We start from the raw sequence: 27,244 nt of genomic DNA on the forward strand, positions 1-27,244 counted from the left end.
AAGCCTTCTTTAAAGCCTCTGCCTGAGGTTTCAACCAAATGTTCTTTTCTACAACCTGGAGGATGGTTAATTTGCACAAATGTTTGTGAATTTGCAGTTCAGCATTGTATTGAAGACTTAAACTGTGAAGCCTCAGCAGGGGATGCAAGCAGCCCTGTGGGAGCACTGGAAAGCAGTTACTGCATCACCTGCTCATTAGCAGAGCACTAGATGAGCACACTGCCAAGCCTGTGTCGCAATGTGAAACCCCCCTGTCCCATTATCGTTGCTTTGCCTCTACACTGCTCCTTTATTTTTCTTGGGACTTGCTAGATGGGAAACATTGGCCTTGCTATTTCTGGTCTCCAGTTGCAAGGTGCCATTTCATCCTGAGTGCATAGAAAAGCACAAGAAGTATTCTTGGCCAGTTGGGGAAAGTAGCATAGATGAATTTGATCCTTATCTAAAGCTCCTGCTGACTTCAATGGGGTTACGGTGTAGTGTTCAAGAGTAGAGTCTGGGACTAAAGAACACCCCTTTAGCCATAAAACTGTTCTATGACTCATAAAGTCTAAGAATATCCTAATTGATACAAATTGGCGGTCGGGCAAAACTGTACTGATGTATATTTAGCACGTAAGTGTATACTTATTTTTCTCTGGCCAACCCAAATCAGGCAGAAAATTTGATGCTAGTAATTAGCAGGAGGGAATAATGGAGATTTTTTCATGTGAGAAATTTTAGTAAGTCACTAACTCTGCAGAGTGGGGAGCAGAAAAGATATTTTTAATAATTGTTTGAGAATAGCATCTGCGTTGAAACACAGCAAAAATAACCCCCGGAAGCATTGATCGGGCACACTTTTGTGACAGAGGACTTCGATTTGGCTTTTCTGACCTCTGGAGTCCTATCGTGCTGTTCACTCACAGGTCATGGGACAGATGCTCCTTTCCATGCCTGACAAGTGCACGGCTTCTGTGCTCACTGCCAGGCCCAGCACAAGCAATTGATAACTCACTCATGTATCTAGGATGCCCACCGAATACAAGTGGTTAGGAGAAAGACAAAGACATAGAGTGCAGAGGAGAGAGAAGAAGAGATCTGGAGAAAAGCAAGATGTCTTTTTGTGGAAAACTTTTTTTTTTTTTAACTGAAAACACTCCATTTCTGGATGCTTTTCTCAAAGTGTGTGTGTGTAGGGAAACAAACACACCATCCACTCCCTCAGCTGGAAGTTCAAGGTATGTTTGCTAAGCTGCATATAGCATGAAGCAAGTATATTGACTGTCCAGCAGCATTTCTCATGTCTCTGCTTGAAAAGATGATCTTTCTATTAATACGTGTAATCAAAAGTAATTTAACTAGCTTTAGGCTGTAGGTGAACGAATCCATGCACACTTCCCATGAATGAGGGGAAGACAGTTACAGGAGCATGAAAACATTGATGTTGAAGCCTGATCTCTACAGTACAGTGCTTTTGAATTATTTGCTATTCAGATGTCACTTTGTCTTGAGAAAATCCAAGAAAGTCCCTGCACGTACATTAAAGCACTATGGTTCTAACTTGGCCGCTTTCATTCATGTAGAAACATACCTTCCTGTATGACAAGCTCAATGACTTTTGAGAGACTCCTAAGACGACATGAGGTATTGAAAGACTCACTTCCTAAATATAATTTTACCTAACGTCCTCATTTCTATAACATTCCATAGTTTGGGCAGCTGCCCAGCTTGACCTTATAGAAATGGCATTCAGATGAAGCTGAATTAGCAGAACATTCCAGCTGTAATTGTTATCTTTTTCTACTGACCTTTGTATCGACTGCTTCCCTCCTCCATTATCGAAAGGAAATTACTGGGACCCATTTTCCAGCCTTCTTCCTCTTCCTAGATTGGGGAGGGGATGTTGTGTGAAAAGGAAAAAAAATATCAGAATATTAATATACAGCAACTTTGCAAGTATGGAAGTGTCATAATTTTAATTGGATTTTTAAAGATTTGTTTTAATTTGAGGAATAAGACTGCATTGTTTGTCAAGTAAAATCTTTCTGGCAGGCTCTAAGGAAGTTTTATCACCTGGAGTTGAAGAGAAGGCGTGTTGGTTCATCATTTGAACTATGGAAGTGGCAAGAATTAAACTTAGGCTTTCTTGAACATGTAATATAGGTAGGAGACTTGCAATCCATACATGACCTTGCTATTTTTTTCAGTTACTCTTATAGTGTGGTTGCTCCCCCACTCTCAAAAGGAATTCCCAACTTGTGGGTAATTCCAAGATATTGAAACCTCATTTTAATCTGTAATCAGGAGAATAATGATCTTGGTGTAACTTGCAAACCAAAATATTTTGTTTCAGCTTTATCAAAACATTTAGACATTTTCTTGTCTAAAGTAAATGACATTGACATGTTCCTGAAATAGTTGAATTTCATTGAACCAGTATTTCTGATGGAAAAAACTTGTCCGAAAATGATGGAAGTTTCTTCATCTTGCATCAGTCAGAAGTCCTCAATCGAAATGCTACTAAGGTAATAGTTATTTGCGGGAAACTAGATCACCCTTTGGGGAGGAGGTGAATGTGGATTTCTGAGACAGTACAAGTTGAATCAGGCTTTGCTGACCGATGTGTTGTCTGTGAGCCACTGGTTATCGGTAAGATATCAAGTGCAGCTCTTGGAATAACTTAAAATGAAACAACCCCCCTAAATATGCCTCCGTAATTAGGTGCCGTTGCACGGCTGCTATCAGCAGATACAGTTTCAGCCAGGTCATGAGAACTATGGAGTATCTGTTTTAAAATGTTATTACAGTAATTAAAGTTTGGGCCCAGAAGGACACGCAAAATGTAAACACATTTATCACTTTTACCCTACGCTCTGTAGATATATTTGAAAGATTCAGGAGTTTCTTCACTAAACATCAAGAACCGTTTTGGTAAAGCATAACCAAGTGTTTGAGGATTTGATACCCAGAGCTCAAATTCCTAGTTTCTCTAATGTCTTCTCAATTTTTGCAGTGTGGCATTTTGAGATTCATCCTTGGTTCTTTTGTAGTAGGCAGAATATATTTCTTTTAACTCTCTCCCAAAACATTTTACAGAAAATGATTAAATTATGTTCTAGAAGGAAAATACTGATAATTGCAAAATATTTAAAAATGGAAAAAGAAAATAGCCCAAACCCACCCCGCGCTAGAACAGCCTAAAATTGGGCTATTCATTTTTACCCTCTTAATAGCATAGGACACATTAATGTTTCTTTTATTGTTACGAATAAGCCAACAAATCATTTTAATTACTAGCTTCAATGATTTTTATACACCAATGTAAATAATATTGTTGTGTCAGTTTCATTGATTTTAATCAAAACCACTGTGTATCTAAAGGACAGCTGCAGAATCCTGTTCTGTATTCCCCCTTGCCGCTAATTAACAGTGTGAGAGTCAATGTAATATAAAGAATTTCTTTTCCTTGGAAGTCAGTTGATGTATTTTTCTGTGTTCAGCTGATTGATTCCATGCTTGTTCCACGTTAAGTGCGCTAAGGTACCTTGAACCAGCAACATACATTTCAACCTAAGCAGAAATATGGAAATAACAGTTTGAATATATTTCTGAAGTTTTCTAAAGCCTATCCCACGCTAGATGATTCTCATTCAACAGCAGGGAAAATTTTGAACTTGCTCACTTGCGTGCTTTTGCTATGGAGCTTTTGCTAATGGGCAATTTGCTAAGGACAAAATGTGTCTCGCTGTTAAATGTTTCTGGATGAAACTTGCGGGTGAGCAGCCTTGCTCCCGTCTGGTGAGACAGGTTGTAGCACATTGCTGGGAGAAGCAGCCCAGACTGGTCTAACGTGTTCTGCTATTAAAATGAGGGATCATACAGTGCTAAAGACTTTTTTTTTTTCCTTAGGAGCCCAATGGGAAATCAAATCAACACCTTACAGAGAAAAGAAAATGAAGTTACTTTGATATCAAATATGCCTTTATAAAAGATTGCTATCCGGCTTCTCAGAAATATTTAAATCTCCTTCTGGGATCAAACTCTTGTTTTCTTTAAGAACTGAAGTTAGGAGCAGGGCTTTTTTCTGCCTGCATCGCTATGACTTATAGCCTATACTTATTTTAATAAGAGTCCTGCTGTTAGAACTTTTCCAAATACTTCTCAGCTGGTCTTAGATACTATTTTTTTTTTCCCCTGTCAGTATTATAACCTTGGAGAGAATATTTCCTTTGTTCTTTCTCAATGAACCATAGAGAACCTGATATAATGGCTCAGAATTTTACTTGACAGGACTTGCGATGGCTGAAGAGATGAGAACGGCTTAAAGTTATAAAGCGCCAGAGCTCTATATTGTTATTTCACCCCATTTCAAAACAACCTTGCTGAGACTCTGAGGGGATTGAGATTGATATTTGGTATTGTTGGTTCTTATCTAGTGACATGCAAAAACAACAAGGAATCAAATTTATCCTGAGAAAGCCAGGTTTTTAAGCAGATGAGTGACTTGCCATCCAGTTTCAAAAGCCTGGGTTGGGTTTGGTGTTTTTAGTGTGCTTGAACATCATCATCTTACTTTGACTTAGACTGGAGTGTCTGCAACAACCTTTTCTGTGCTTGTGTGAGACCAGAGACACCACGGGGCTTTGTTCTGGGCCAGCTGAGCTGGGAAGGAGTGAGGACAAGGGCAAAGCCATTAGAGGACACCCTTGTGAATCCTCCCCAAAAGAACTGGTCTGCCAGAGATGCTACAGGGTCCTATGACTGTGAATGACAATGTTCTTTAAAGACTCTCATTCTAAAAGCTTTTCTAAGCAATTGCCTTTGTACATGTGTTTTCATTTGATCTTTCCCATGGACTTCTTCAGCGCCTGTGCCGATTTAAGGGGTCACGGCATGAAGTGATCCCACAGAGCTGAACTCAGCACTAACACAAGTCACCAGAAGTCTTACGGACAACAAACAACTTGGTATCATTATTATCTGGCTTAGTTCTGCAGGCATTACACTCTCCTTTCTCCTCTGCTCCCCCAGGCTGGGTCTGCTCTGCCACTAAGATACAATGAAGTGGTACCACCTTCCACTGCTTTTGCAATATGATCCCTTCACTAACACTGTGATAAGGTGACAGTGCACCCTGTGACAGTGTCACCCTGATGGCAAATGACCATGTGAAGACACATGTGATCAGAATTTTAAAAAAATTCCCTGTTTTTACAGGAGCAGTTGCCACCTTCCCTAGTTGACAATGCAAGGTCAGGCTTAAAGAGCTTGGAAAACACCTTTATTTCTGCTGCTCCTTCAGCCTGCTGTGCATCTTCATTTACAAAAGGAGAAAAGAGACCCCCAAAGGCCCCAAACTTTGTTTTGTATGACCAAAACAGTGTTTTCATCCGGCAAAGATGCGACCCAAGTTACAAGCACTATCCAAGTTTACACTTGGATATCTACCTCCCAATTAGATAGGCTGATGCTTCCTGAATTCCTGTAGTTTAAGTTCCTGTCTAGGTATTATAAGAGCTTTGGCCAGATTAATGGATGTTGTCCAAGAAAAGCATCTTTTCTGCTATATGGTTATTCTAGGGTTAGGACTTAAAACTAATTTGTGTAAAACTTGCAGCGAAGGGTAAGCTTTGCCCCCAAAAACTCACCCTTCTCCTCCACATTCTTGGAGAGAGATTAATGACCCTTATTAAAAAAAAAATATTGTTTCAGCTTTCTTTCAAAGCATGGTTGGGGTTGTTCATACTATAAAGTAAATGAGAAACAAAAGTCGCTGCTTCAGCAAAAGCCTGCAATTTTTGTTGCATAGCTCTCTTTTGAAGATACCTTCTGGTCACCGCACTGTTTTACAGGTGTTTTCCTCAGTGGAGTTGCTCCTGAAATAATTTGGAAGCATTCCTTCTGTGAAACCAGCCCTTACCATATCAAAGATTTCAAGGAGAATATCTCATTAAGTGGTGCCCTTTGTGACTTGAAGCAAAAAAGCGTTCATATCCTAAGAATGTGACCTGAAAACGCATGACTGCTATTTACTGGCTTATAAAATACTGGCTTGCTGTACGAAAGACGCAACTGGCCAATATGGAACTGTACTTCTAAATGAGTTTGAAACCCTCACAAGCGTTGAGTTGGGTATCTGAGACCGAGGTTCTTGTTTCCCAGCTGTGCAATGGGGTGACAGTAACTAACTTTCCCGTGCTACTCCACATTACAAGTGGCAATGCTTGGTTAGATAGCTGGGTGCTGTTTTGTTACCTCCACAAAAAAAGGCATCCATGCTTTGAAAAGCATATGCACTCTGTCTTAACAACAGTGCCAGAGCCCTCAAGTGTATCTTTCCCCTCATCCGTGTCTGTTAGTCTGTCCACCTTCACCAGCTTTTCCTGCTGAGCTGAGTCCTGGCCGTGCAAACAGCCATTCCCAAATGGTAAAATTCGGTTTCCCAGAACCATCAAGGTGATGGAAAGGCTGAGAAGGACTGGCCTCAGGTAGTTTCCCTGTCTTTGGAGTGCAAACCTGAAACTTTGGTGACCAGTCTACTGTAAACTTATAGCCTCTTGCCCACACATGGCTGAAAAGGCTGGACTTTGTTTCCACAAACTCCTGTTTTTACGCCGGGAAGTCTTACTTTCTTTCCACGTTTCTCTTTTTCTTTCTTTTTTTCTTTCGATTCGTTTTCTTTTTTCCCTTTTTGGTCTTTTTTCTGCAAAGCCATCTCCCTCTGGGCAGCCAGTTCCTCAGCGATCTGGAAGAGACAGAAAGGAAAGTGAAGAGCTCGTCAAAGATTTTCACATACAAGGTGTTAGACATGTGATTGTAAGATTTATGAACCGGTGTGTATTTTGACTCTCTTGCTTTCAGCTTTCTAATACCAGGGCACCCCAATATCCAATACATTGCTTGGTAACCCCCTAGGAACTCCAGAGTGGCTGACCATTACAGAGAAGTCCTTTTAATTTATGCTGAGGGTACTCCCACCTGCAAACTTCAGTGCAGGTGCCAACTATCCCAATATATCATTGGAAAAAAGGTTCTTTCTGCGTCCCAAACTGTCAGGGCTTTCATGGGATAAGACCAATTCCTGAAACCACCCAGAAGCACAATATCCTAATGACATACAACTTAAAGTTCCCTCTGGACTTGGACTCAGATTATGAATTTGTCTTAGCGTTTCTAAGGCAGATTGATTTTTACAGAGAGAGATTTTTGAGAGATTGCCCTGAGGCATGTCTAATTTCAATATGTGGCTAAAGACTGAAATTGTTCTAGTGGGTGAAGGAGATTTAATAGAGATATTGTGACAAACTCTGACAGATACACATGGATAGCTCAGCTTCTTTATCCCTGCAGCTGATAACTGGGTACAGCTACTTCAATTTGCATAACTTTAGTTCCTGGCCATTTATACTTTATTATCTGAAAAAGGCAGAGAGTGAAATTCGCTTTTTCTACCATTCTCTTGTTCCCAGGCACCTTTCATTGTGTTCTCTTGTCCCTGAGAGGAATTCTAAGATCACTTGCCGCTAAGTGTAAATCAGAAAAATCTGTGGCCATTTAAGTTTACTAATGGACCATTAATATTGGTGGTACCATGAAAGTGTAGAAAATGAAACAGTTCCAATTGTAAGACAAGTTTCCTGTCACAGTAAAAATATTTGTTTTCTAAAGAATACCTTTTAATGCATTGAAGACTGGACAGTGGAAGGGGACAATGACAAGGGCTATGCTTTGCAGCCAGTGAAATTTCATTAGTGGATTTCCTCAAGCATTTCAGTATCTTACATTTAATTAAATATGGTAATTGAAACCCCAAGCACCATTCAGTCATATCTTGCGGTGATAAGCAGTGAAGCATTTCATTCCCTAGGATAGATTAACAGACTGACGAGAGTTCAAAATAGGTTTTTAGTGTCCCAGCAGGCCTGTTGTATCCAAAACCAACAGAGCTACTCAAAGAGTACCCTTTAGTGCCAGTGTTCTGCCCGAAATCCAGCCTTGTCACCTCCACCCTCTGCTGTGACTGCCTACCAAAGGGTAACCATAACCATCTTGGGGGTGGGTTTATCCAGCAGGATGCCTGTAAGCACACACACGATTGACAAAAGGTTTTAATTTTAAGCAGTGTTTTTGAGTTGCACTGGTGATATTTTAAGTATATCTAGACTCTGATTGGAATTATTAGCTTTCTTGTTTTTATACAGTTGAAATATACTGAAGGGGTTATTTAGAGTTTCTGTTCTCATGGACCTGCAATAATGAGACTGAATTGTTGAACTGTCCTTATCCTTTTGTCTTGCCTTCATCCATTTCGTAAGGTGGCAAGAATAAAAAGTTTGTGTTTACTGTTTTCAGAACAGCAGTATGAGTTATGGCACTAAGTCTTGAACTAACTGCTCTTACAGGGAACAGAAAAACGGTGCTTGCAGTCAGCACTGACCGAAATGCACAGTATCACAAGAAGCCATGTCTAGAAATGTGCACAGTGGCTGTGGACAGAGGTGGTGTGCATCCACGTAACACCTGCACAGTCTGTCCTGGATGCCTCAGCGACATAGATGTAGTCTGAGATGCCAAGTAGTTTTGGTGAAATGCTCCAAAACCACACAGCTGGCAATGCTGTCAGCATGCGGAGCCTGACTTTTCTGAAGTGGCTCTCTGCTTTCCAAAAGGGAATGTTACAGCAAATATAATTTTTCCTTTTCCATTACAGATACACCCTCTCCTCTATAGTCCTTCGGTCCAACTTCTCCAGCTCTGTTTTCACCTCTGCTCTAAGCAGCTTCATAATTGCAGAGGACTGGGAGCTGGGGTGAAGCTAGCTGTGTATCTAAACTTGAATGGCTTGTACTCTTCTATACAGAACAATTTCCCTTCCAGCTACAAGAAGATGCCTGAAGAATCTGACAAAAGAGGAGGAAAGAAAGGGAAGGGCAACCAAAGGTTAGTTTGAGATATTAAGCAATTCACCCATATTATAATACAGTTTTTTCCCCTGAAGAAAACTTCATAGTGGATATAAAACCAGATGTCATCTTAAATTATTTTAGATTGCCCTTTTCTTTGCTAGGTTGCCTCTTTTTGAAATGATGCTGAAAGCACTTAGAAAACTCTTAATATTGAGGAAGAGAATGTGCACCAGTAAAAGCAGATGAATTTTGGCCTCCTTTTTTTTCCCCTAGTCTCACTGTAGGACTCCTGTTGTGCTAGCGATGACTCTTCTCAATAACATTTTCTTCCAAAGCTGAAAAGACATTTTCCTCTAAACCGATATCCCACAAAAGTAAAACTGACTCTTCTTATTCATACATCAGTTTGAGTGCGTTTCCAAACTCCTGCAGTCCAAATCCTCTTTTTTTTGGGGGGAGAGGGGCACTAAAACAGAGTGCAGTCTGTGAATGGAAAAGCATGATGCTGGTTTATATGAGCCAAGTATATGAAAACCCTCAGCTGCCAGCAGGACTCACTTATGTTCTGGCATCCTCAGCCATACAAAGGTTGGCGTTGGCTCAGGCAAGCTGGTATGTGAGCTAAATATTCTTCCTCGAGAAAAAGCCCTTCCCTCATCCCTTGAAAAAGACCATAGCTTTTAGTGTTGTGGGCAGAAATGAAAAGCAGGGATTGAGTTTGGGAATTCTGGATCTCCAGCAGTGGCAGGTGAAAGCTCTAAAGCCATTTTGAATAGTAACACTCGATATACACATAGTCTACCATTCCTGGAGAGAAAAATTGTTCTCTTTGCATATTAACTCTTCAGGAAGAAGCTATTTTGGAATTTAAGAAATGTTTTGTCTTCAAGAAAACGGGAGTGTTTGAGATGCGAAGAGATGCCATCCCTGTGTCCCAGAGCAGTGTGCCAAACATGGGACTGCCTGTTTTTTATCACTTGTATGTAACACGCGGTATGTTGTAAATGTGCTTCCCCCTGTCCCCCTGGCTTGAGGACACGTTATTACAACTCTTTCTATAGGCTGATTATGCCCATAAGGTGATATTATTTTTTTATCAGTTGGAGATGCTATTTTCATCATGGTGGGCCTGGGACTCTGTCCTTTCTAGCCAGGTGAGGGTCAGCATTCTGGACTCATTTCCTCGCAGGCAAATCCTTTTGTTTAGCTTTTAATAATGTAGCGTTCTCCTGGCAAGGCATTTCTGAGCATCGTTTGCTTTCAGGTGTGCACCTGCAAGCAAAGCTTAAACTGTTAAAAACAACCCCAGTGATCTGTTTCTTGCATGAATTAATTCAAAATGTTGGGTGGGATTTCACAGCTTTATGGTATCTTGCAAAATCTTATGGTTTGGCTTTAAGACGTAGTTACACATTTCAGTCCACGATTGATACACACCCTAAGTTTGTGGGGGTTTTTTATCCACCTGGCAGATGTTGCCCAAATGTAGTTTAGCTCATCAATTAAATTCCCTCACTCTTCTGTTCATTTTCTGGCAAACACTTCAAAATTTCAGCCTCCATTGAATGTGTTTTGAAAAATCTGTTAGCTTTGCTTGATGTGTGTGTGTCGGGGGGGGTGTGGGGCATGTTTTGTGTGGATTGTTTTCTTTCATTTTGGTGGGTTTTTTTGTTTTGTTTTTTTGGGGGAAGGTGGGTGGTAGAGGTGAAAAGGTGTTGTTGATACTGGCTGGCTGTAGGCATACAAGCTAGACTACTGATTTCAGCCAACAGAGATGATGATCATAGGCAATGGAGAGCTGCTGGACCAGGAGTCTGAATGGCTTCATTGCAGTGAATCGCTGTTTGGAGGTGAACGCATCTGCCTGTTGTGTAGCTTAACAGAGACTGAATAACTATTCTGTCCTCCTGCATGGTTAACTTGAAATAATAAAAAAAATTTAAGATTTTTGAGGTGCCCAGCTCCAGCTGATGCCACTGTGTGTTTAGCACTTACGAAAATCCAGCCTTCTAATTTCTAAAAGGAGCATCCAGAATAGTGTGGAACAGTGGAAATAAAGGTGAGCATAACTGTGGGCATCTACTTCTATTACTGAAAAGGACAACCGGTATATTTGAAAAATGCTGGATACAAAAAAGTACAGTCCCACAGAGCCTCTTAAGTCCTTCTCTGACACTTCAAAGCTACTTGTGACACATTCATTTGGTAAAAGTGAGATACTATGTTTGGGGGGGTGTGTGAATATAGCAGTATTTGATTTCCTAATAGCATTTTACTTGTCCCTACCTGAGAAATAGTCAGAGTTACTAATTAAATATTAACTTACTACTGAAGATCTTGTGTACTGCCACTTACAATCAAAATGATTACGGGGATTCATGGGGATCTTTAGCCGTTGGTAATAATGAATACTAATTAGCAGCATAGTATTGCCTGGAGTGCCAAGCGAGGATCAGTATGTGTTTGCACAGCAGCTCACACGTACATTTCCTCATCCCTTCTCTAGATGCTGCTGGGTCAGATACTGTGATTACCGTAATGTGGAAATGACTTTGTCCTCCAGGCAGCAATTGAATTTACAACCAAAATCTTCATAAGTAAGCATCTTTTTTTCTGATAAGTTATTTAATATTGGAAATAAGGGGGAGTTGAGAAAGGGGGGATATGCCTACTAAATGGCAACTCTCTTGGCTTATTTTCATGGTGATGAGACTTAATGAACTACAGGAAAAGATCATAGTTTTGTTGGCAGCAGTATAAGGGCAAAGCTAAAAATTGTCACATCTGATGATTATCTTCGGAGCAAAACATAAAAGCCATTAGGGTTAGACATCTGGAACAGATGCAGGGAGATTACACTGTCTCCGAATCTTAAATTTCTCTTGAAAGTATGTAAAGCAGAGAAAAGCTGCTTTTCAGTCAAGACAGTACACGTTTTTCTGACTAAACCACCGATTACTTTGCATTGGGATCTCTTCGGCATGTCTTTTTGAAAGGTATTTGTAAAACGTCATGAAAGCAGTTTGTGCAGAAGGCCAGCTACATTACAAAGTCAAGTAAGGTCAGAGTTGTCAAAGGATAAAGAAATATAGAATGTATAATAATGCAGCAATGGTTCGTGAAGTGATTAATTTGTATTTTATTTTCCCCAAAGTGTCTTTACCAAGTCTTATAAAATGCTCACTTTTTAAATACAGTTCGGTCTTGATTTTTCATGGAGTTTAACTTGGGAGTAACCAACCCATTCACAGAAGCTAATATATACAAGAGGTGAAATCTTGTCTAATCCGAAGTCAAGGACAAAACTCCCATTAACTTCAATGGGGCCAGGATTTCATTTACTATGTTGCCCAGTAGACCAGCGTGGAACAAAACCAGTTGCCTTAGGGATTTTTAATATGCAGCTGACTCAGTTGAACAAAAAATGTTTTACTTGTCTGACATTCAGGTAAAATCATGACCGTACTGCACTTTCTTTTGCCAACTGCTTTCTGGACATTTGTTAAGGTTATGTGACATTCTGCTCTTGGTTGTGCTGGTGAAAAAGGGACGAATAAATGGGCCTGAAAATCTTTGAAAATGAGAGAGTTGCTAGTGAAAATTTGGAGAAATATATGTAGATATTTTTATTTTATGCAGGGAAAACAGGCAGTAAAACAATCTCTCTAGACTTTCGTCTTCCTTTATCTTATGCAAAGAGAAAGCAGATGCCCAGGAAAGACAGTAAAACAGCTGAAGGCAGGAATTCAAAGCTGGGAGTATGGCAGGAAGAATATATTACTCCAGAATCTAACACCATATCCAGTTTTGGTCAGTATAATTTCTGGTAATATTTTCTTGGTGAATTGTGTTTATCCTTGCTGATAGCAAGTCTAATTATTATACTGTTCCCTAAAGCCTTCTCCAGCAATAATTCACGCTTGCCGGGTGGCTCTGCTGCTGCTTGGAGCAGCCAACAAAGCCTTCTTGACTCTGGCATGTGTTTCTACTTTAGAAGCCGAAAACTTAACCAACAGGTCTCCTTCAGTCTGGCTGGGACTGAACAATAGAGTGGCTTAGACACAAGGGCCAGCAGGGTTGACCTTAGCACACTCTAAACTTGGCTAAAACCAGAAGCATGCCCTGAGCTCAGTTTTAGCGAGGCATGGAGAGCCGTTTGTAGCCGTTTTCTTGCTTATTTTTGTAAGCAAAGTAACTAATGGTTAGAGTACTGTGCTTTACGCTGGACTAGTCTGTCTTTACATCCACTCAAACCATAAAGACTGCCCCAGGCTTTTCCCCATGATTATCAGGAAGGACTGAATCCAAAATATTGTTTTACCACACCTGTTTTATAACAGATGATCCATTGCAGGCAGCTGATGAACACAGCAGTCTGTCTCAACAGGGGAGCTTTAGTTTTGACCATTTAATTTTCCTAGCCCACGAGTAGCCACCACGCCTGGTTCACTCGGGGGCCAAATCCTGCTCCCGTGTGCAGGGTTTCCTGTTTATAACTTCCCTCAGAAGACTCATCATCCTGCTAAGATCATTGTGGTGGGTGGAAATGGCTATGAGTGCCAACCACTGTCTCAACTGGTCTTAATCACTTTCTCTGTGTGACACCCAGATGATCAGAGGAAGAGATGATCAGTCACTTCTATTAGCCAGAGAACTCAGAAGAGGGGTTTTATCTGGCAGAACAACTGAGTTCACTACAGCAATGTCTAACATAAACTAAGATACTTCCTTCACCTGAATGTTCAAGCTTGCTAATGACCCTTGGCAGTAAATCAAGGCTTAGGCCTGACTGCATAAGGAACTCTTCTATGCTTAAAGCATTAACAATTATCGCTAGACGTTGCTGATACTGAATGCAAACATACAGGAACCAATTTCAGCCTCTGGGGTAGTTTTAGAGGCTGTTTTCAAAGCAAGGCTCTTTAAACTGTTTAATATCTATTTCTACTAGTAGCTAGCACCAGTCTAACTAAATGGATTTTGCAACGGGAGAGCAACTGTTTGTAGCTGAGCCCCTTCCTCATAGCTCCCCCAGACATTTATCTGTGTGTAACCTGCAAGCCTGAGCACCTTCTGCCATGAGTAAGTGCCTGCACATCTTGAAACGGAACAAATTTTGGTACGTGAGTTTTGTGGTTTACCCTGGAAGAAAACAATCCTTTCACTTACGGCAAAAAGCTCTTTAACAGTAAGGCTCCTGGAGTGCTAGAGGCCATGTTTATGAAAAATTAATTAAACAAACAGATGTTTTGTGCAAATTCCTTCCCCAGTTCCATTAACCTTTTGCATTGGAGGAGTTGACAGTACCTGCTCTGCAGTTTTTTGAGAATCAAACACAGTTATTGAACCTCCTGCCTCTTCACTAGGATAGTCAGGAAACTTGCCTACGATATGCCTGTGTGAGAAACAGAAGATAGAAAACTAATTAAAATCCATGATTTTTTGAAATCTGGTTGACAAAGATGTTAGATGATGGGGAAGCATATCCTCCTTTACCTCCTATTCAAAAGCAGAAAGCTGGATCACTTCCTTTGACTGTGGCTTTTTGTCCAGGAAATTAATTAAAACGGTTACCAGCCTATGTCTCTTGTCCAATGGCCCATCAAACATTGAAAGTCTTTAAGGAATTTTTTTCTTAAGACTGCACATCACTTCAAGAGATTTTAAGTTGGAGTACATATGTTTATAGATCTGCTCTCTGCTTTCAACATCCAGCCTTTTTTTAACAGGATACTTCTATTTAAATAGATTTTGATTTACAAATTCCAGATTATATTTCTGTTTGAGGTTCTTCACCCTCAAAAATTCCCACTGTAATTGCACAATTTGGTGGCGACAGTAGCTGGGGAGGGGGAATGAAGGGCTTTGTAGTAAGGTTTCTTGGATGGTATGGATAATGCAGGGTACGTTCAGAAAGCGATAAAAAGATGTCAATATCAATGGTCTATGGACTGTAGTTATTACTTATAAGACTCTTTTACTACTTGCACTTTTGTAGCTTTTTGGATTATATCAGTAAGACTTTCTGTTTGGTAATATCGGGAAGGTGTTCTGTTAAAAAAAATCATAGAACTGCAGGAAAATCCTTGTGCTACTTTCAAATAGAATAGTAACATTTCCTTTAACTGAAATGAAATTTTCCTTGAGAAGAGAATAGCTCAGCGAGGTCAACAGGATTAGTAAAAATTGCTTTTGTTTTTAAAAAACAACTGGTACCTTAACGGATTTCCCTAGTCTACTGTTAAGCAGTAGGCTCAATTTTAAAGTGAGGTCCTTGGAACAGAGCATAAGTTATGTTTCTGTAGTACCATGCGCAGAGTTTGGATCCCTAGCTAGTATTAATATAATACAAATTACAAAAGAATAAGCATTCATCTATAATTCTAAGCTCTGACTTGCATGTTCAATAATTACAGGTTCCATATGCAAAGAGATGCAGAACTTTGGTCACTGCATTTCCACAAACCATTCTATGTGAACAAAGGGATGCCATTGTTAGTGTATTTAAAAAAAACCCAACCAACCAACCAACAACCAAAACAAAACAGTAAGAATGGGATTTTGGCCTCAAAACCCTGCATCATCTTGTTTATTTAACGTTAGATCATGTTTCACTTGCTACAAACAGCCAGAAAATAGCCCAATTTTATGTTAAATGCAACCTTGTTTTAAATGCTGCTTCAGGTCTGGCTTACAGCAACAGATCTCTCAAAATCTGATATTAAGGCTGTTGCTGCTTTACTAATGGCAGCTGGGAGGAAGGAAAGGCAATATGCACTGCGGGTGAAGAATCAGTTTGGAGTCCACCGCCCACTGACTGTGATATCAGTGCCAGCTTTCAGCATTTATTAGTGTTACATTTGGTATTTGTACTAGCTTTTCATTTTTAAATCATTTGCAGCTCTTGGAGACAGAAATATTTACCATTTGAACATGTATGATGAGCATAAGTGAGTGCTGCAGAAATTCTGTCAAATTCTCACATTTGGAAGTGGGTTCCAGTTTGTTTACAATTTTTTGGTGCGATTCTGCTCGCAGCTCGTGTGGCTGTTTGGGATGACGTGGCTCAACTCATCTTTTTGTAACCTCTACAGCAAGTGCTTAAGTTGAAAAATAAGGTGAAGAGAAGGTAGAGAAGACAAGCTAGTCTTTTCACACAAGCGGAAGAAAAGTGTCAGCCATTTATTAACCAGTCAGCTATCTGGGGACTGGGTCTTCAGTTGAGGGTAATGCAGAATGTAAGTTCCCATGGTCATCAGTGACCCGAGAGCAGACAGATACCCCACGTTTCAGTTGTGCTAATTCTTCAGGGACATCTGTTTTTTTCTTTCTGGACGTTATCTTGTGTACTGTTGTTTAGCATATCAATTGTTGTCTGATGGCCAAAGAGCAGTATTCTTAAGTCTCATTTTGCAACCCGACCTCCTCTTTCTCTTCTAGGTTTAAATGACTGCAACTTCAATCTTGTAATGCCTGGAAAGCATGCACATGCACGACCCTTATAGACAAATTACTCTCTTTATGAAACCCTCTGAGTTCAGAGGTTAAACCAGGGATTCATTTGGCCTGTAGATCTGCACAGAAAAATGCAGTCATTGATCTTTCTGGTCACAAGTCCATTTAAAATGTAATGAATCTCAGTTTTCATTCCCCATTCACTTCTTGGCAGCATTCTACTCGGAACCATCACAGGGGGTTGTCTCATGCATTCATCCTACAATGCTAATTTGGATTCAACTGAACCCAAACTATTTTGTATAAGCTTGTTTTACAGTTGTTGATAATGACAAAACACAAGGATAAAATGAGCAGACAGCATGCACTCTGTGAACAGCCAAGGATATTCCGAAATCTTCGTTCCATCAGATAAACTACACCTCATCTATGGCTCAAGAGGGTCCCACCAGGCATGTCCCACATTGAACAGCTCTTGAATTAGGAGGGTCTTCCAAACACATTGAATGATTTAGAGCTTGCTTTACAATAATAATTGTTCGAATGATCTTAAACTGCCCTCCCTTTTTGAAACTTCCTAGAAATAACGACGTATTCATGATTAGAGCCAGTTCTAAGGCAATACTGAAAGAAAATTAATCCAGATGACGTAAGAACTTGCTCCAAACTCGAGCCTAGCAGGCTGGTTGGTTTTGCTGGAAGCATAGAGGGGAGTTTTATGGCGAGAATCCTTGGCTCCACCTATGTGACACTAATGGCACAACCATGCTGTAAACCAAGACTTGCAAAAGGTGGAGCTGCAGAGGTTCCCAAAGTCAGCAACTAGGCTGAAAATTGAACTGGGGAGTGGAAGAGCATTACACCTGCATCTCCACTGTTCGTTGACTCCAAAGTTGAATCACAACTACAGTCACTGTAAGACTTTAGGCCATGAGAAATTAGAGAGTGTGAATTTCAGGCTGGTGTTTGATTGCTCTTCTAGTTGAGTGAAAAAACCCATTTGGTCTATATTTCCTCTAATCTGCCCAGCTTTTATTTTCAATATTCATAGTACTTTGACACTTTCTTTGCATGTTAGTCACTATATCTAGGTGACAGATTACTCACCAAGTTCACATACCCTGATGCTTTCTGTGCGTATCACTAAAAAGGCAGCACTACGCAAAAACTAAACTGGTGGTCAGGAAAGTCTGAAAGTCTTGTTGCATGTTGATGGGGAGAGGAGACTGTAAAAAGTCCAAGCTCTTGAAAATAAGAGTATTGGAGTGTGTAATACATTTGAGACATGGTACATGTCGGAAACACCTGGTTTTGAGGCAAGTCAAAACTCAATGAATCTGTTATTCATTATTGTCTCAAAGTTTGCAGGGGGGAAAAAAAAAATCCAGTTGTGCTTTCCTAGCATCTCATAAAAATGTGTAAATGCCAGAACTGGAAGAAGCAACTCTTATTTTCAACACGATTGCTTCAGTGGGAGTGCTGAAAATGTGTTAAAGGACTGCAAGCAAAAGCAGAAGCAATTTGTACTGTAACCATTGGATTTCATACGGAGGATGCAGTTCTAATAAAACTGTTTGCCTAAATGAACAAGTGAAATTCGTAAAGAAGAGTATGGCTGTTTGCTAGGACTGCACTCAGCGGCCACAAAGAAATCAAATAATGCGAAATGGAAGGGCTAGGGCTAGGAAACCTCCACCTTGTGAGAAACTTCAGCAGTGCCCTAGGGAAGCCCTTACAGACTAAAGACCCAAAGCCTGCTGCTTCCCAGCCCGCAGGCAAGGAGCTGAGGATGGTTCTTGGGGGTGACCTGCGCCCCGCTGCGCATTCACAGGCCACTGAACAGAAACCTGCGTTTAGGAGCCTTGCTCGCACCGCTGCAAATCAAACTGAGTGCCAAACAGAGTTCACAGCAGGCAAAGTATCGTTCTTTGGGTCAGAGCCACTGCTTTAACAAAACTACTAAATGCTTCTGTGCTGCGGAGGACATTGCTGAAGGGCTGTGGAGAAGGGATCTTTAGAAACTCTGGTATGTGAGAAATCCATTACTTTTCTGGAAAGCGGTGAAATCCTGTCAACGGGAGCATAACATGGGTTTAGTAAACAGCTTTGCAGAAAAGCCATCTAATTGGAATGAATGGGAGCCCTAAATCTGAATCAAGCCAGCTCAACTGGAAGAGTTGAGGGGATGAACAAAGATGGAGGAGTGAAAAGAAATGATCTTCCACTCCCAGCTAAGAAAAGGATCTGATGAGACTCTTGCACTGTTTCTCAAGTTACATTCTGTTCTCTGCTTCACTGTTACTGCTCTCCCCTTTTCCAAACTTCTTCCTCTCACAATAACTTAGATCTGCCAAGTGTAATTGAAAAATAACCATATTTTGTGGTCTGCAATGTGGACCCTTTTGTCTCTGACTGTGTAGCATAAAGTCCTGGCTCTTCTGGGCTTGACTTTCGTTTTACTGCACAACCCACATAAGTGTCCAGGTTTTAACTAGATTCAAACGCTTCTTTAACGTCTCAAATCGCCACCAGACTTGGTATGAGTTAATGTGATTGGCAGCCGCTGCTCAGGACCAAATGCTGCAGCACCTCAATTCTGATCTATAAAATAAATTCCCTGTCTCTGCAATGACCCTGTGCTGTGCTTGTCTCATAAGCTGCTTCCTCTCCTCCTCATTTCAGTAGCATCACCATTTTTTCTTAAGTGTTTTCTCTCTATTCCACACTTCTCAGGGATGGTTATAGTTAAGGCTAAACATGGCTTTTGATTTATGAGAACACACCATTGATTTAAACATTTTGTCTGGTAATAGACTCAACAAGTTACTACCTACTCTGTTTTCTGGCATGATTTTACATGTGGTGTTCTTTCTTTTTGGCCATGGCTTCTCTAGCTAATTGTATAAAAGGCCTTGTCAGGAAAAATAAAAAATTGTTTTTTGGAGGAAAAAGAGGGTTTAACTCTTTTCAGAGTAAGAAAGGATGTGGGCTGTGTGCAGAAGAAAAGGCATGAATGATGGCTGTATGCTCTAGTCAGAGGGCCAGCAGAGTGTTCTGTGCAGAAAAGGAACAAAAACAAAAGGGGGGGAACCTTTTAAAGAAATAAATCCCTTGTTGTTTTGTAGTTCTTGCCTGTTTCTGTAATACCAGCTGGTATGAGTTCTCTCAAACTGCTTAAATAGCAGTGTTGGCTTATTTTAGGTGTCTCTGCTGTGGCGTTTTCTTTCCTTTTGTGTGTGTGCTTGCTTTAGCTCTTTGATAACCACATCCAGGAAAAATAACCTATGCAAATATAGAATTACTCATAAAGCAAGATTAATTTCCATAGGCTTCTTGTCATCCTTAATGGGTTTGGACACAGGCATGTTACAACTGGTGTTTTATCTAAGGTCCTGATCCTTCAAGCATCTGCTTGTATGTATGATCGTTATGCATGGAAGTAATTCAGTGGAGTGTCTTGCAGGGAGAAGCATTTGGAGGATTAGAAACTTTATTGTTCTGGACAAATATTCGGCTTTAAAAATTTAAGATCAAGTGTTGTGAGGCCAACAGTGTGCGAGAAGAAACATTCCCATGGAGGAATGAGTGCGAAAGGTTTGTGGGGAAAGGTGATATCCTTTATTACTGTAACGACCATAATTAGAAACAATAGACGGTCTTTTGGGTACCCAAAGCCTGAAGATCTGTAACGACAGAAGTGAGCTTCAAAGCCAAGTAAAAGTTGGGAACAGTTGTTGGAGGGGACAGACTTAAATGTGGAATGTGGTAAATCTCTCTGATAGTTTTATTACATGTAGTATTATTGGCCAGGAAAGGTAGACCTTTGGCTGACCCAGTACAGTTGTTCTTAAGCTGCTTGAGTTCTTCCAGTGAAATAAGCCTGTTCTGCTTTGTCATAAAGTTATTCTACCTTTTCAAGGATTGTCCTGGTCTTTTAAGGATAGTAATAGATAATTAGCACACTGGAAAAAAGGGACGTTGTTTCCCTTCAGACAGACTTGGGCACGAGCTTTCTCTGCCAGGACTCCTGGGTTATCCTGCCTCCTGCAGTAAACTACAGAGGAAAAGGATTTTTTTTTGACCTGTTGTTTACTTCAAAAATTACTCCTGGTTTAAAATGGCAAGAAGTTTTCTCTTTGAAAGGAAATGGAGACACGGGAAGGTAGCACTGCAAATTACTGCTAAGTTTTTTGAATAGCAATAAAACGCAATATGGGCATGAATAACACAAAGGAGAAACAAAAAGGTTTAATTTATGGTTCCATGAGTAGCTTAAATTGAAAACAAAAAAAAAAAGAAAATGGAAAAATCGGAATAAAAATCTGGCAATATCAACACTCACAGAATGTTCTGGTACTGCCGCTTTTGCACGCCCCTCTCCTAAGAAAAGATTGCAAAAAATTTTCTTAGTGCTCAAATCTGAACTACCTCAGGACTGGGAGAAGTCATATCCTGACTGAAGTAAGTGCAACAGTTAGTAACATCCAGCCCATACTGAAAGCTTAGACAAACCTAGAGAAGATGAACATTATGTTTAGCCATTGTGGCACAGAAACAGAAATAAGATTAAAGGGACCGGAACACAGTTTTCTATAGGGTTATTTAGGGGTTTTGGCTTGGCTCCTGCAATACAGAATAGTCTTGGGCAGAGCTGCTGCTAAGCCTGGTGTGAGGCTCTCTGCAGTAAGTGGCAACATCGCTTGGTAGACCCAAGGACACTGGGATGTCCCATCCCTGCCCTTGGAGGGAATGGTTTCTGAGCTTGGAGCAGGGCACACCATGGTGTCACACCCGCAACTGCCTTGTCAGCGAGGAATTAATCAAATTGACTGTATGTATTTGTGTTGGGGTTAAATCTCGCTTATCAGAAACAGGCCTGAGAGAACCAGGAACTCCTGCCTTTTTTGCTTCTCCGAAAGCTCCAGAGCAGCTACTGACATCCAACACTTGCATCCATGCTTTGTTTCCTAGGTCCACCCTTCCTTCAGTGCCTGTCCTTTTCTTTTGGGCTTGTTCATCACCCTGTGTCTACCAGAGCTGTGAAGCAGGCTGTTTTCCTTGAGGATCTGTCTCAAAAGGTGAAGAGTTGCTCCCCTTTTTCACAGTCAGACTGTCCTTAGGCTTATTTCCAGTGTCAGCTTCCTGTTGACTGTCTACAGCCTTTAGAGGAATGCGATCCTGTCAACCCATCTGTAGGAGAATTGGGTTGAGCAATCCTTCCTGCGGAGGAAGAGCTCTCCCCAGGGCCCAACACCAGGTCTGGTGGACTTGACTGATGGACTAATGACAATTCTGGAACTTACAACTCTCATTAAACTCTCATCTGGTTTGATTTTCCCCTCTATCTTTCCATTCTCTTTAGAGCAAGGTCAACAATACAGAAGCTGGCTCAGAGAAAGGCCAGGTCAAATTCCCCCTTGCATTTACTGAATTCCTTACCTTTGCTCAGCTTATCCTGCCTCCACAGAATGCCGAATCCTGACTCAAATTGGCAATATTTCCTGTGCTTAGTATTAAACTTAAGAGACTGAAACAATTATGGCCAGTTTTAAGCAAGATTACTTTAACTCAGACTAGAAGCTTTGCGAGAATAGCTTTCCTGCAGAGTCAGCCAGAGGGAATCAACAGTACTTTATTAACACAATATGAATTCTGTAAAGAGGAAAATAAAGCATGCGATTTTTGTAGCAAGGCCAGCCAAAAGAAATAACTTGCCCTCCAACATCACAAGTTTCTTTGGGATTTGGAGTGAAATGCAGTACAGAGAGCATTTTGTCTTATCGGATTTGTTTATGAGAAATTTGAGCAATCACTTTTGCTTCTAGAGGTCAAGGTGTTAGTGAAACAAAATACATCTCTGCAGAAGGGAAAGAAGGCTGCAAACTGGGCATGGCTGCTTTAAATTGTTTTGCCATGGCCCATCACTTTAACCTGAAGATAATGCTTTGGAGAAGTTTGACAAATGGTGCCCTGGACAGGTCGCCCACCTGGAAAAGTGCCACTAGCACCCAAGCTGTGTGTCAGCTCTCTCAGGACTTTGCCGTCCTCCTTGTTCTGAAGTAGTTTTGCATATGCTGTATTTCTTCTGCCACCAGCTGACTGTAAAAGGTACTTGAAGTATTTCAAGGGTATTAGAGGTATTAGCTGACTAAAAACTCCCTGAAACAACTGCTCTCTACCTGAACCTATTGCTCGTATGCTGGATGGATAGTTGTGTGTGTGCATAATCAATTCAATGCACTTGGGGCACGTCAAACACCCGTGCTATGCAGCACATGCACCCTTTATGTCTGTATAGAAAAATGGGGACTAAGAGCCTGAAAATTAGTGGAGAAGCTTTGTGCTTTGATCTACCCTTATTTAAATACTGGATTAAATACAATAACGGCATGTAAGAGTAGCCTTTTGTCTTAGTATTTAAAACAAGCCAGCCTGCCTGATTTAAGTGTGGTAAAACAATGTGATTTTTACCTGGTTTGTAACTGCTTGTGTCACTTCATGTGAAGATGATGAGTAAATCTGAAGCGATGTTGAAGGTGGCATCAGACATGTTTCAGTAGCTTGATCTCTGCATTATGTCTATGGTATCAATGCAGAAACACAGTCCGGTCTGGCACAACGTGCTTCATTTTTTTTCGGCTCCCTGGATTAAAACGATCTGTATGTGCGTGCTGTCCTCTTCAACTGCTATATCATGGCTGTCCCATTCATGGATCACTGTGCCTCTGACCTGCTGCCTGCCCATCTGACTTTAAGCGTTTGTAAAGGACAATGTGTAATCAGGATCTGTCAGGCGCCCCATTACTGCTCAGGAGAGTGCCTTGCTAGTTCATTTAAGACTGATATCACAGTGCTGTGCTAAAGGTGCTACTTGTAGCTAAGACTGTGATTCCTTGAGAAGCCTTTGATGTGGCAGAAAAACTTCAGTGGGCAATGAGAAGACGAAAATGGCACATAGTACGTTCCTAAATTTTAAAGAAGGCAACCAAATATGCTGCTCTCTATTTCACTGGTGCTAACGTTCTCGTCCACTTCAAGAGGTCTGGTTCTCGGTGGTTTGCATGAGTGTTCAAACGAACTATTTAATGATAAATCTGAGGCAATTTCATGCATATGAAAGCAGTCACAGTACCTGAGTTTTCAATGTTCGTCCCAATTGGCTTGTGCAGACTTATTTGAATAAATCACAATCAGGTGTATACAAAGTGTAAAACCAGGAAAAAAACTGAGACTGATATTGAAGAATGTTGCAGAGAATCTGTATATAAAGTTAGAGATTTTTACAGACTCTTGCTCAATGCTAATACCCAAATAGCTCAGTAGCAAGAAAAATAATTTCGAGTCTCTGCTGTGACAATTTTAAAAACTGTGAGAAAAGACAAAGATAAACATCCTGGATGAGCTCAATTAGAAGCCACTGTCAGGCTGGTATTAAGAGCATCCATTTATCAACAGTGTTAACAATTCAGTCATCTCTGCAGTCCAAGAAACACGTTGTAATGCCCTGAGATGCCAAGTTCATTAACTCTCCCAGTTTTGTGAATAAAAACTGGGGTGCTGTATTTCTGTACCTGTTTGGTGTGTCTCTGGTGTATGATCTATAGTCTCCTTAAATTGCCTGAAAACATGGACAATCTTAGAGACGGATAAAGAATCAAATGCCTTTTGTAGGACCCTGATATTGCTTCTCTAAATGACTGAATTCTTCTGCATGTGCTAGTCACGGTGAGATACGCTCAAATTTAATCAATTATAAGCACAAAATGGAAGGCTCTTTATTGTTGTTCATTTATATGATGGCTTAATATGCTTTTTAAGCATCTCCTTGGTAGATGGAGCCAGTGTTGCAGAGAGTTGCTGGCAGTGTGGCACAAGAGGCAGACACCTGGTTGGAGACCCAGGGACAGGTATGTCCTCCAGGAATTTGGAACTGGACCTGCAGCCCGCTCTTGGTGGAAGCAGGGTGCCCAAACATCAGTAATTTTCTTCTAACAAAATGGTATAACAGGTAAGGTGGTGTGGGATGTGCAGTTTGAAGGCTGAGACTTGAAGTGCAGGTTTACTCACTATAATAAATCTTGGGGATCTTTTGTGTTTGGTGGTGTTTCGTGTGTGGTGTGTTGGTTGGTTGGTTTTTTTCAGTACTGGAGACCTAAATGTACTGCTTCACAGGCCTGTATAGAGGATCAGTTGTCTGGAATGGCCTTATTACAGGATAGCGGAGCTCCCCAGGGCAAAGAATGTAAAGATTAGGTTTGGACAGGAATGAAATATAGGCACATACGTGGGAGAGGCTATAATCGGCTGCTCCCACTAGTTCCCAGGCCTCCTGCAATTGCAAACCTTGCAATACATAAAGAATAGAACCATGCATTATACACTATTTCCCATAAGAGGATGAAGGTGAAATAATATTTTGGGCATAGTGTTACCCCCTCTGTAGCAGCTCTGAGAGTGGAGCCAATGATGGGAAGCACATGTACGCAATATGAAAGATGGCAGAGCTCCGGCTCCGGAATTTGCTCTCTTGGAGCAGTTGTATTTTGACTTGGAACGCTTCAAGGATTCCTGCAGCTACGCAGACTGCGGCCTTTAACTTATAGCCATGCTTTAAACCAGTACGTTAAAAATTGGTTGCTGGATGAGATGCTTTCCAGAAAAATCTACAGGAAAGAGCCAGTCTCCAAGTGTGATGGGCAATACAAAACAAGAGAGTAAACTTCCTTTCCAAGCCACCAAAGGATTACTGTGTCAGTAAAATGCTCTAAGAAGAGGGAGGAGAGTATTTGAACAGAGTTTAGTTAAGCCTAATGCAGTTTCCTGGTACTACATAAATATTACAGTAAATATTGTATCAGCTCTTTTACGGCGCTATGCTCTTTGCCCAAGTCAAACAATATTGTATTTGATATGGTATCTTACTGAATGGCACTATGCTGATAAAATTATTTTGTACAAATAGAGCCTAAAGAGAACTAGCAGCTCTCCTTATATGCACTGTTAAATGTATCTTATTCAGCCTAGGGTAGTAACTCTGAATATTGCTCTTGCATAAGACCTAAGGATGCCTAACATAGCAGACAATAATTGGGTAGTTTGTGATGTTAATAGCTGGGTGTATTTAAAATAAATTACTATAAACAATTAGATCTGCTGTTGTATCTGCACAGGACTGAAATGCAGCTTGACTTAAAAGCCCTGGAACCTGACCTGGGTAATAAAAACAACCTGCTTGATGGAGTCTGACTAATCTCCTGTGCACTGAAATTCTCAGTAAAACTGAAGCATATTGACTCTGGAAGGAGTGGTGAGACTCGGGTTTCAGGCAAGTTCTTGTTCCGCCCACAGAAATACTACCTTCAAACCTTTTCAGAGTTAAGTTGAGATTCAATCCAAGTATAGGATTTGGAGGGACCAACTTTAACTTTGCACTGGGAAGAGTTTACCTAGATGCTTACCAAACAAAGCAGCACACTGCCCACCTAACAAAGGGGTAGTCTGGTGCTTTCAAGGGAAATAATCAGCTCAAAGAAAAAAATATGCCTTGCCTCACGTGCCCTTGACGTGCTTGCCATCCCTGGGCTTGCAGTCTGTGTATGGCTGTCACCTGGAGCCTGTAGCTGCTGGTCCACTATGGAGATCTAGAGGCTGATGGCATTAACCTGCTTCTGTGCCCATGTCCTTCCCCCTCCTTCAACTCCCCATCACTTCTGCTTAACCCTTCTGGAATTTGGATATTCCTAAGAACCTACTTTCGCTGAAGTTGTGCTCTCAACCTTAGTGGTACCTTATGGCAGTTGAGTTTGAGTCTAATTGCATATTTGAAATCTGTTTAGAAAAAAAAAAAATTAGAGAGATGGGTTATTTTGTCCAAGGTGAGGAAGGACAAGGAGAAATGGAACTGGAGGGGAAGAGCTCTCAGCAGTGTGGTAAATATTTCACTGATTTCCAGTGGGAGCCTGGATTTGCTATGCCAGACGATGCAAGTCTCCTGGGTGCAGAATTCATTTGAAATTCAGCATTTAAGTAACTTTCCGATAATTTATTAAATGAAAATGGAAGTTGCAATGCCCTGAATCAGCCTTATATTCCACCAGACACTCTGCTGCTACAGTCCCCAGTGTGTAAACTCAAAAAAAAAAAACCCCACTGCCAGTAAAAACAGTGAAACAACTGTCTTTCAAAATTAAATATATCCTTCTTTTCTCCTGTGAGAAAGAGTAACAGGTTGTCATTTACAGCCACATTCCTGGCCATAACTTGCATATCTTCATTCTCTCTATAGTCAAACCTGACTTCCTGACAATCAAGTCTTTTTTTATATATCTACCTCAGCTTGCTTGGTGGCATACAGGTTTGAGGACTGCTCTTTTGTCTTCGCGTTGGACATGCTTAATATTTTCTATCAGTTTTTAGTCTGAACTGTCCCTAATTTTCAAATTGGTAACTTACAGGATTTATTTTTTCCACTTATACGTCTCTCTCATCCCTCTTCTGTTTTTTGCCTCTCCAGCTCCTGGTGACTGTTTCTGCTACCCCTTTGCTCTGCTTGTGCTAGTCCATGCCATGTTTCTTTTTTTCCCCTCACTCGCTCCCTTTCTTATTTGCATTTTACAGAGACAATGCTGAAAATGTCTTTTCTGCCTCTTCTGCTTGCTTCTCCAAAGGGATTGTACTGTTGAGCAAGGGCTGTAGCTTGGGAGCCACTGCTCTATGCTTCATGTTGATTTTTGTTCTCCTTACTTCTAAGCTTTTCCCTAGTCTTTCTCTTCCCAGAATATCTCTCAAACACCTCTCCTCTGCCAGCCACTGACTCTTCAGTGCCTCTCTATTCTTCCACCAGGCACCAGTGGGACTCCCGATTCTTTTTTTCTCTGCCTGTTTCTTGTTCGTGTTTCCCA

The 27,244-nt window shown here is 40.9% G+C and overlaps 1 protein-coding gene across 1 annotated transcript in view; it reads right to left on the minus strand.

The window, feature by feature from the left end:
* IQCA1 (IQ motif containing with AAA domain 1) overlaps positions 1-27,244 on the minus strand; it is a 98,088-nt gene that overhangs the window by 41,845 nt on the left and 28,999 nt on the right. Inside the window, exons 7-9 of the mRNA XM_065637584.1 lie at positions 14,196-14,283; positions 6,611-6,727; positions 1,791-1,866 (exon numbers count right to left, since the gene is read on the minus strand). Of these exons, the coding sequence (XP_065493656.1) occupies positions 1,791-1,866; positions 6,611-6,727; positions 14,196-14,283 (281 nt within the window). The remainder of the gene's footprint in view (positions 1-1,790; positions 1,867-6,610; positions 6,728-14,195; positions 14,284-27,244) is intronic.

The sequence above is a fragment of the Caloenas nicobarica genome, chromosome 6 (assembly GCF_036013445.1).
Source record: "Caloenas nicobarica isolate bCalNic1 chromosome 6, bCalNic1.hap1, whole genome shotgun sequence".
NCBI lineage: Eukaryota > Metazoa > Chordata > Aves > Columbiformes > Columbidae > Caloenas > Caloenas nicobarica.